Here is a 12,013-nt window from a genome sequence, read left to right on the forward strand (position 1 = left end):
GTGACATGTTGCACCGTCTTGTTAAAACCACAGTTCCTGCACATCATGGTTGTTCAAATAAGGAATAAAAAAGTCAGTAATCATGGCTCTATAGTGGTCACCATTGACTGTAACGTTCTGGGCAGCATCGTTTTAGAAGAAGTACGGACCAATGATTTCACCAGCCAACAAAGCACACCAAACAGTCAGTTTTTCTGGATATAATGCCACATAATCAACGCCTTGCTAGGTGATCGTGTAGCTTTAATTCTTGCACCAGTTTGATTTTGTAAGCACGCAAACCAAGATCTTTCCGTAAAATCTTCCATAAAGTGAATGTACACATATCCAACTGCTGTGCACGATGGCGAATAGGCTGATTCGGGCCTTCCTCTATGCTACGCTCTACATCAGCAACAACTTCTTCTGTACGCACTGTTCGATGTCTCTGTGGATGCGTATTATGATTTAGAATAAACGTGGTGCGAAAACGTTCCATGGTTAATCGAATTATTTGCTCTGATGAACGATTATGTTGGCCATAAAATGGAGATAGTGCGCGATACGTATTTTGAACTGAACCATGATTTTCAAAATAAATTTCCACAATTTGGAAGCGTTGTTTAGACGTCAGTCTATGTATGCTGAAATGCCAAACCAAAATAAATATATATCACTTGACAGCCGTCAAAATGGCCTCCAGTTAAAAAAGTGTTGCCAACTTACATTTTTATATCTCTAAAAAAACACCTTTTATTAATCGAAAAAATATGTGTAGCAAAAACGTGGTTTATGAAAAAACAAAAAAAAAATGGTGAACTTATGAAGTCTGTACACCCAGTAGAAACAGAGTTGTAGCTCATGGAAAGTAGGTTCTTATTTGTCAAATTCCAGTTCCAAACAATGTGTTTGTTGTTTTGAATGTTGTTGTAATGTATTTATTTTCTATTCTTTTAAGATTTTCTGAGATTTCTAATTTTTTTTCTCTAACTAGTAAGGACTCAAATTCCTTTTCCATGGATTTCATAGATTTTTTTAAGGTTAATAAACTAAAGAACATTTATTAGATGACCGATAAAACCCAGCTCTTTGATGTTTTCTGACACCAGTAGTATACCTATCATATTGTTTAATATTATTATTGTTATTTAATTATTAAATTAATTAATATAAACTGCCAATTCAAGATAAACTACTAGAAAAGGGATTCTAGTTTTCTTTAATTTAAATTGTTCAAAAAATCATAATCATAACAATCATAATTTCCTTTTTTCACTTAGTGAATAAAGAGGACCAAAGAGTTGTTGGTAATTTTTAATTTAAGAGCTCGATATGTTTTAAAATGTCTAAAAGGAGCGAACATATTTTTATTATTAGTATATCGACACCTAAATTGAAAATATACCAAATCTTCCGACTAACGAAAATCTCTACAGTTTCCAAATTGTTAGTCTGCTCTTTGGAACAATTGGCATAAAATATTTTGCAGCATCGGGAATTATTATAGGGGATGAAGCAGCAAAGCAAGGTAAAGCCGATTAAAGTTTTTAACAGCTCCATTCCAAGAACGTAATGAAGTTAGGAAATGGATTAAAAAAGAAAAAACTAAATCTCAGCAAGAAAATCAATTTATAAAATATTTTCCATCACTTTATTCATCGAGGCGACGTGGATTGTTCGATGTCTGGCAAAAAAGTGGAAACCGTTAAAAGCAGCGGGCAATATTTCGCTCTTATTTTCCTATTATAAGGGGATTAAGCAACCCCTATTGACCTTGAATGTAGCGCTCGGAAGTTGGTAGGAAGTTTGGAAAACTCGAAGAGGAGTGCTTCCCGCGTCTCGTTGGTCACTTTTTGATCTTTTCTTAATTTTCCTCACTCAGCTCAATAAAAAAAATGTAATGTTTTTTGTTCTTAACACCCTCCTTCTATACACCCAGAAAACTGACACGAAACATACTTTGTATCTTTTTTCGATATACCTTATATCTTTAAGACAGAATTTTAGAAAAAAAAAATATAATAATTTAATAGTCGACATATATTACTGTAGAGACTCTTTTAGTTACATATATGTAAAAATAGTCATATTAATGTTAATAAAACAACAGACTACGTTGTACCTCTCACAGAATAAATATATTTAGGTTGCATGATCATTTCAAGTGAAGTATTAATGACATTTAAAAATTAACAAATAATACTTTGTTAAAAATATTGTTCTTGATTTTTTTGTTAGGTTTGTATATTTTTTATGCTATTTATACATGAATAGTATATGATAATAGACTATTTTTAGATGAATTCAAACTGTTATAAGTTTAAATGTTTGCAACCAACAGGGTGTCTTTTTTTATGAAATGGCCGCTGAAAAACAACTTCAAAATGATCATTCTGATCTACTTCATCTAAAAAAAGTGAAGAATATGTTAGCATCTATGGGAATAAGAGGCTTATTTAGAACATGCACTATTGCATAAGAGGACAATTTGAAGGAGATTTATTTTGATCTAGCTGGTGGTGTGATTTACCAAAATGTATACTTACAACAGACCTTAACACCAGTGTATAAGATTGAACAATCTCAGTTGAGTTAATCCACAAATTTAGTGATATAAATACACCTTAAGTTAAAAAGAAAAACTATAAAAAAATAAAAGATGATTTTGTTTTTCGAAATTTTAATGGAAAAACCTTTTTAATAACTTCATGGCTTTTGAATCAGAATGTTTGCGATGTAAGGTAGATGCTGTTGAAGACAAGAATATGATTTTACGTTTGTTTCTTGGTAGAATAGCAAAGGAATGGTTTGAATAAAAAATAATGACATTAGTTTTAGATAATAGGTTTGAGGTATGGAAAATTAATTTTTTATTTAGTTTTTGTGATATAGGTTGGCATAAACATAGGGAAGCTTATTCTTTTAGGTATATAGGTGGTAGTCCTGTTGATTATGCATTTCGTAAAGAAAATTTATTATTAACTGTGAAAAAAGATTTTCCTATTAGTATACTAATTGTATTTAATTATGAAAGACATGCCAATTTATATACAAAATAATATTGTTACGAACATGCATTCGACGTAGCCCATATAACGGTTGCATTTAAGGACGACGAGAAGCTTCCAGATGTATCGAGCGCGGGAGAGATCGACCCTTCAAACGAATTAGAGGTGGACTTCTTCTCATGGCGCCGTCTCCTTTCGAAGGTTGGCGATCCAAATTGGCGTTATTTTTACATTTGCTTAGAATAAAAAAACGACGGATTCAGTAAGCCGATATGTGGTTTGTTTAATGATTGGGGTTGCTTAGTAATGAACAATTACCAAAATCTCATTTAATAGCTTTAAAACAAGTTTTCTTCTTCTTATTACACCGTCTCCTTTTGAAGGTTGGCGATCCAAATGGCAATTGTAGTTTTGGAAACTGCTGCGCGACAGATTTCTGCGGATGAGCGGTCGAACCATCTCCTCAGGTCTTTCAGCCACGAGTGCTGGCTTCTTTCTATTGATCTTGTGCCCTGTACTTTTCCTTCCAGTATAACTTATAGAAAGTAATTCGTATCTTTCGCCTCTCAACACATCATCATCCTCATCAATGGCGCTACAACTCTTCGTGAGTCTTTGCTGCGTTTACTATTGCTTTCCATGTTTGTCGGTCCTGTGACAGTAATTCCCATTGTCGCACTCCCATTTTCTCTAGATCTTCTTTTACTGCACCTCTTTCCACCTTTTTCTAGGCCGCCCTACAGACCTTCTTCCCTTTGGCCTTTCCTAGAACACATTGTTTATAAGGCTATTGTCGTTACTGCGTATCACGTGCCTTGCCCATCTGAGTCTATTGGCCTTTATATATCTGACTAGATTTTCTCTTCCGAATAGAGACTCTAGCTCGTTATTGTATCTGCCCCTCCATTCGTTTGTCACGCTGTCTCTGCAAGGGCCATATATCATTCGAAGAATTTTACGTTCCCACACTAGCAATTTATTTATTTCTCTTTTTGTTAGTGTCCATGTTTCGCTTCCATACGCGACTGCTGGTCGTATTATGGTCTTATATATCCGGATTTTTGTATCTCGTGAAAGAAGTTTTGACTTCATTAGATGTTGCATTGCAAAGAAAGATCTGTTTCCTGCCATTATTCTCGTTTCAACTTCTCGCTCTAATTTGTTGTCATTTGTGATTGTTGCAAATGACTGCTGCTCTCAACACATGACCCAAGTATTGCATTTTCTTCTCTTTGATTATTCTTAGTAATTCTTTTTGTTTACACATGCGACGAAGTACCTCAACATTGGTAACTCTTTGTACCCATGGAATTCTCTAGAGGTGGACTACTCCAGAATATTCTAGTACGTAATAACTTTTATATATAAGCAGATCTTTTATGAGTTAAAGTGAGTTGATAAGATATAATCGTGCTGTAAACTTATAAATAAATATATTTATATAATTCGAACCGCTCGTTTTATTGAAATACGCTACAGTTGGGTTCAGGTGTGGGGTAATTTATTTATTTAAAAATAAATTCAGCAGTTACTTTTGAAAAAGACTTTTGAACTTTTGAAAAGTATTGTTCGTCGGAAACATCGGCGTAGTTCGGCAGTGATCTTTGTACGAAAGAACATTTAAAAAAGTACGTGTGTGCCTGACCAAAGATGCTGCTAGTAGAACTTTCAGTAAAACAGTTGCGTGAGCAACTAGAAAAACGCGATGAAGACTGCAGCGGGTCCAAGAAGATACTCCAAGAACGACTGAAGACTGTTCTCAACAACAATGAAGACGACCCAGAGACATTCCAGTTTCAATCAGCAGAAGAAGCAGTTTAAACTAAAATATTTGATGAAAAGTTCGAGAATGTTTCCAAAAGATTCGATGAAACGTCTCAAATTATTAAAGAAGTATCTAGACAAAACGACGAGACTTCTCAAATAATTAAAGAAGTATGTAGTCAGAACAATGAGAAATTTGAAGAAGTTTCTAGAACAATCGATAAAATACAGAAAAATGTAAAAGACGTAGAAGAGAAGATCAAACAATGAGAGACCATAATAACGAAGACGAAAGTGCTACCACCAGTTAATGCAGTAGTTTTAGATCCGGTAGTGAAAGAAGAATCACCTAGAGATGAAACGACACCCCATATGAGATTCAAATTGACACCATTTGATGGAAAGTCTTCTTGTCCATATACCTTAGACAATTTGAAGCTATTTCGACAGCCAATCATTGGACAGAACAAGAAAAGGGTGTTGCCTTGACTGCTGCTTTACGAGGTAATGCTGCGAATATCGTAAGATCGATTCCTAAGGCTCAAGAAAAATGTTACCAGACCTTGTTCACTCGACTAGAAAAACGTTACGGAGATGCCCATCTACAACAAGTCTACAAAGTACAAATAAGAAGTAGAATTCAACGAGTAAGTGAGAATTTGCAAGAATTTGAAGCCGATGTTGCTCGCATAGCGCGGTTGGCTTATCCTGAGGTACCAGACAACATTTTGGAAAAAATTGCTGTAGATACCTTCGTCAATGGATTGAGAGACAGTGAACTACAGAAAGCTTTACGACTAGCAAGACCGAAAGGTTTACATGAAGCGCTCGCCATTGCGTCTGGAGGAAATCGTACGGAAAGTAGTTCGTAACGCGATGTCGAAGAGACGCGAAATCAGATGTTGGAATGGTGGCGACGTAGGTCACATTCGCCGTAAATTGCAAGCCAATAATACAACAGTCACACAGCTAGAACAGATCGAACACTGGACTGCAAAAAGTAATTCACATGCTGATGCTCAGTCTGCTGAGCTGAATGCTTATATATTATTCAAAGTTGTCTACCGACACACCGCCTTGTCGTACTGCTCATCTATACGTCGTCGCGTCGATCAGATACACCAGCATATTCCTTAAGAAGTAGCAGATTCATTTCGACTTTTAAACTACTTTATTAGCTTTTTTAAATACAGTGAACCGAATGCGATTAGTCTGCCTACCCCGCTTGGCTATCTGACCGACTCCTTTGTTAATAACAAAAGATGATAATATTGAAAACGATGATAATATTAAATCGTATGTGTTCAGTTTTTCGTCTTTCAAACCTATATATGTGGTATAGTAGTAGGAAGACATGCTCAGATTTATTGGAGGACAAACTGTTTTAGATTTAGCAAAATATAGAAATACCTAAACATTTTAAATCAAAAACTGTGTGGAAATAAAATGTATTTTTCTTCCATTAAAACTTTTATGTTCATTATGTTCATTTACTTTTCTGTATTTAAAAACAGAATCAATTCAAAAAAGTGTACTAAAACAAAAGTGACACTAATGTGTCATGTGGTAATTTCTTCCAGTGTAAGATTTTTTTGTTCCGAACACCCCTTCGCTGATTAAGTATAGAGGGGTGGTTTTTCACGGCTTCCTGAGATCTTTGCCTCCGTCAGCATCCCTGTGTAATGAGATACGGGGATGATTTCCAGTAAACGACGTCGGCTGCCGCTGTTTTGGCCTTTGCAACCCCTCCCCTCATCGTCCTTCTTTTACCCTGTCGTGCATGCAGTCCGCCACCCCTTGTTTTGTTTACCACCAGGGACGATTTATTGTTTTTCTATCATTTGAACTTGGGCTATTCACGCTTAAATGTCCGCTAAATCTAATGGAAATTGCATTCCAACTTTTTCTATTACTTTTTGGAACAAAAGCAGAAAGTCTGGATGCGAGACTTTCGGGTAACACACCTCCGTTGATATTAATTCCATTTTACAATTATTTTTCAGGACAGACCTCATATTTAGATCATTGTTTTTGTTATGATTTTATACCTATTTTTATATTGTGTTCTTTATTGGGTTTTTATAAATATGTAAATAAAGTTGTTGTTGGATGTATCAGACCTGTAACCCAATTACTTCAGTTACCATCTTAGAGGAGCACGAACATTTTTATGGGAACATTCTTTTCCTTAACTAAAGGATCCAGTATTGAAATTGTAGAACACATACTTATTATTTTTTTAACGTTAAGCACTTTGCATGTGTAATATTTAATATTTGTTTAATATTAATATTCCTATACAATATTTGATATTTAGATAAATTAAAAACGAAAATTAGAAATGAATATTTTGGATGTTTACCATTGAGTGCTTTCAAAAACTAATTCCAAAATATTTTGCAGGGACATATTGGCGACGTTCCGTTTGAAAGTGCTGTTGGTTGGACGTCCAAAAACCATTTCTCAGCAACTGCGTCTTCTTGGCCTCTGACAATTGGACAATCTAGATACAGTGTAAGTAGAAACAAATATTTAACAGTATAACATACTAAAGCACTTGCTAAATATTATTTCCGTGTAGTTATTGCAGTGCACTCTCAAATAACACTGTAGAATTTATTTTTAACCTAATTTGTTTAAAAAATTATTAGATAGTTCCATTAGGTTTTACTTATAGTTTAGCTGACAGATAATACATAGAAAATAAATATTTTGTCTAAATTATACCAATAGAATAAAACAAACTCGAAGATATTGATTATACAGTGTGTCCGTAAAGTATAAAATAAATTCGATATTTTCTAAATGAAAAGCCTTTTTAAAAAAATCTAAAACACGTCGATTTTTAAATTTAATATTCTACATTTTACAATAAAATTTCGTTATACAAGGTGATACACATTACAGTGATGACGTCATCGGCTCTTTTTTTAAATGTAACATACTGCATTTTAGGACATTTTTAGATCGATAAAAATGAGCTGATTTCAAAAAAGTATAATACTCGGATCTAATGGATATAATTTGAAAGATATGCGCTTAGAAAATAAATTATTTATTATCAATTGCAAAAAAGTAGCCTACTTCTAGTTTTTGGTAAACTGTAATTATTTTTAGTAACGTTTAATAACAATTAAGTAGTACAATAATTGTATTAATTCGTGAATGTTCTGTATTATTGGTTAGAATTAATTTTAAGTAGAAATGAATTTGAGTGTAAAGCAAAGAATTTAAATACTCATGATGATTGGGTATGGAGACAAATCGCGAAGTCAGATGGAAGTGTGTAATTTATTTAATGATAGATATCCAGAAATACCCATCACGCAGTCAACAGTAAGTAAGATTGAAAAGAAATTTTGAGAAACTGGTACGGTTAAAAATGTACGCAAATCCCTCTATATATTATGTTACATTGGATGTTCTAGTTGCTTTTGAAGAAGATGCGCACACTTCTGTTCGTAAGGTTAGTAGTGATCTCGATGTTTGCAAAACAACGGTACACAAAGTACGTAAAAGTAAGTAAAGTAAGTAAAATGCACAGTTGTACAGGAATTAAACGAGGATGATCAGATAAAAGAATACAATTTTGCGAAATAATGATGGATAACAGCCACCGAAACCCTCTCTTGGTTCAAAATATTATTTTTTCTGATGAGGCTACATTCAAATTAAATGGCGAGGTCAACCGTCAGAATTGTAGATATTGGGCAAAAGAAAATTTCAACTGGATGCGGGAACATTATACACAATACCCGCAAAAGGTAAACCTATGGGCTGGCATTGTAAGAAATAAAATCATTGGACCCTACTATTTCGAAGGTAATTTAAATGGGCCAGCATACCTTCAGTTTTTAAGTGGGTATCTCGTACCTAGTTTAGTTAATTTATTTCCCAGTATAATTAATCTTGGAGGTTTTGATAAAAGTTTATAGTTTCAACAGGATGGTACGCCTCCGCATTATGCTTTAGATGTTCGAAGGTACCTAAACGAAATTTTTCCGAACAGGTGGATTGGAAGACGTGGACATATTGAATGGCCAGCGAGGTCACCATACCTCAATCCTTTGGATTAGTTTATGTGAGGTCATTTAAATAATGTTGTTTATAAAACGAAACCTGCAAATATTGGAAACATAAAAACAAGAATTCGTAAAGAAATAAACAATATTTCTCAAGAAAGCATAAACAAGGTTGTACAAGAATTTGTACAACGTTTGGGTTACTGTCAAATACAACAAGGGCTACAATTCGAACATTTAAGATTAAGTCACGTATTAATTACTGGATTACTTTTAAGTCATTTATTATAATTGATTTATAATTTATTAATATTATAAATCAATAAAAATTAATTTTCTAAGCGCATATCTTTTAAATTATATCCGTTAGACCCCCAGTATTATACTTTTTTGGAATCAGCTCATTTTTATGGATCTATAAATATCCTAAAATACAGGGTGTTACATTTAAAAAAAGAGCCGATGACGTCATCACTGTAATGAGTATCACCTTGTATAATGAAATTTTATTGTAAAATGTAGAACATTAAATTTAAAAATCGACGTGTTTTAGATTTTTTTAAAAAGGCTTTTCATTTAGGAAATATTGAATTTATTCCATACTTTACGGACACACTGTATACTTAAGCTGTGTATAGGTTTTTTGTATATCCGCATATAGTTGCGGTCAGACCCCTCAGATTTATTGGTTTTGATAGTTCTGCTTTAAGATATAATGTAGCGGCTGGTGCGTCTGGTACTTAAATATGTAATTAAAAATATTTTTTTTACTTAGTAATTATATGTTGTTAAATCAGGCCATATCGTATGTGCTAAAATTAATTTTGATAATTTTTAATTTATATTTCACCTTACAGGGATCCTCCCTCTTACCGAATGCTTGCATTGATAACTGATGTAGAATAGCTTTTGTACTTAGTCTTCTTATTGTTAGAATTATTGATACTGACGACCTGAGGTTAATATTAAACTACAGAAACGTATATGCTTTTTATATAAAATACCAGACAATTTGAACAAATAGTGTTTTTATTTTCCGTGCCAATGTTCATAGATCTCCCGACACGTAAATTTAAACAAAATTTTTTTCTTTTTCAATGTCTGTCTCCTTTACATACTTTTTATATCCACACCAATGGTTTTAATAAGATTCGCACTTTCTAAGCGAAAAAATAAAAACTCATAAATATCTACGTGATTTGGCATTGTTGTTTTAGCACATTTCCTCCACGAAGAGCCTGTATACGCATACCAAACACGTTGACAAACCTGAAAGTGAAATTTATTTCCTTAACACAATTTACCATTTTATTAAGCAAAAATAAATAAGGAATTAACATAATCCCTCTTGTTGAGATAAACCGAGCCATGGACGTATCAAGAAATCGTTTCCGCTAAATGAAAAGATAGCAATTTAGGGCAATTTACACATAATTTGGTATATTATTCTTTCCATATTTCCAATCTGTTGATTCCCTTTTACGTTAAGGTTAAAGTTTTTGCAACTTTCAAGTCCAACAGTAAATATAATACATATTTTGAAGTATATCACTCTAAAGTAATGTATTTTTATACCAACTAAACAACAGACGTGTTTCTTCAGATTCAAATGCCAATAGCATTAAAATTGTCACTCAATAAACACAGAAAAATTCTTGTTAACTTCTACAATCCCTACAAAGTTCTATTAGTATGTTGAATAACCTAAGTTGTATTTTATCTTTCGATTAAAGTTTCACTATACAATTTATTGCTATTTATAATATTTTCTACATATCGCATAGTGTTTATCTTTTATTTTTTGCTAATACTCCAGCAATGACGAATATTGTCACAATCCGAATTGCTATTTTTTTATGAGATTAATCTCAGCCTTCAGATCTTCAGTATATTCGCTTCATATCGGCGCTTAGTACCTACTGGGCAAATTTCACTTTGTCTCTGAGATGCGCAAACAAAGAACAGCAACCATGTTATGAGTGAGCAGGTTAGAAGAAACGCGTCTTCACTACTCGTAGAAGTTTTTAAATCTTTTTAAAATAAAGTCATGAGAATTCGATGACAGATTTTATATAAAAATAATAAATGTTTATTTACATCTTTTGATACAACGTATTTTACAACAATTTACATTTTTTGATGAGGATGTGGTGACGTTATGGTATTTGACGAATGGTTGCTATCCATTCTTCTCTCTCCTGGGGACCGGGTGTGCTGCTGGGTATGCTGCCTCAGACAGAGAGTAACCGGTAGCGCACTTTATTTGGTCTGTCCATCGGAGTGGCGATCTTATTCGGGTTCTTTTACCATCTACCTTGCCTTCAACCACCAACCTCTCCATGCCTTCCATTCGTCTGGTAATGTGTCCAAAGTACCTTAATATATTTTGGTTGATGATTGTGGTAAGCCTAGTATTGCAAAATTGATTTAGCAAACTTTATATTAACCCTATAACCATAGGCTGTGCATTCTTAGTCTTTAGAATTAACCATGTTGAGCAAAATCAAGTCCCACTTTATTTGTCCATTTTTAGTTCAAAAGCTATAGCTATTAGATCTATCTGTGGTAATTGTAGCAGAATCTCTTTCAGAATATATAAATATATTTCCTATTTTATAAAAATGATATCTAAGTAAGTAGTTTCTTTTGAGTACACCTGTGAGTTCCGTTAGCTAAAGTTCAGATTTTTTCATAGCATGGTCGGCGTCCAACTAAAAACCTCTTCTCTGCCACACAAGACATCAGGATGGAACATCTGGTTAAGGCATAATATCTCTTCTGATGCTCTGCCATCACCCGATTTCTAACCTTCCCCCCATACATTCATCGGGAAAACCACACCCACACAAACCACCAATGATTTTTAACCCCCTGCCTTAACAAAACTTCCATCTATCTCACATCATCTCTCTCTCTCTCTCTTCGTCTTGTCTTAATAACCAAGACGAACCTAACCAATCACAACATTACTTAACCAAACTTTATCAAACCTAACCTAACCATATTAAGCCTCATTTAGTTACCTAATTTTGCTCGCTTCGCCCGCTGACACTTCGAACCTTATCTTTTTTGTGTTGTAAAATTTTGCAGACTTGTTTGTGATCAGAAATGTATTTTTTTACAATAATTGATTTTAAAGTTATTTTAGAAAACTTTTTCAACATAAGTTGAAGCTAACAAAGATTGCATTAGGACCCGTTCAGCAGTCGATTTATACATCTCTTTGAAATGTTCAAGATC

General features: G+C 33.6%; 1 protein-coding gene across 3 annotated transcripts in view; it reads left to right on the forward strand.

Annotated features, from left to right (window-relative positions):
• Positions 1 to 12,013, forward strand: part of LOC140452434 (forkhead box protein P1-like) — a 426,859-nt gene that overhangs the window by 73,325 nt on the left and 341,521 nt on the right. For all 3 annotated transcript variants that reach the window (XM_072546691.1, XM_072546693.1, XM_072546692.1), the window contains exon 2: positions 7,155 to 7,265. In XM_072546691.1, the coding sequence (XP_072402792.1) occupies positions 7,155 to 7,265 (111 nt within the window). The remainder of the gene's footprint in view (positions 1 to 7,154; positions 7,266 to 12,013) is intronic.

This window comes from Diabrotica undecimpunctata, chromosome 10 (assembly GCF_040954645.1).
Source record: "Diabrotica undecimpunctata isolate CICGRU chromosome 10, icDiaUnde3, whole genome shotgun sequence".
Classification (NCBI taxonomy): domain Eukaryota; kingdom Metazoa; phylum Arthropoda; class Insecta; order Coleoptera; family Chrysomelidae; genus Diabrotica; species Diabrotica undecimpunctata.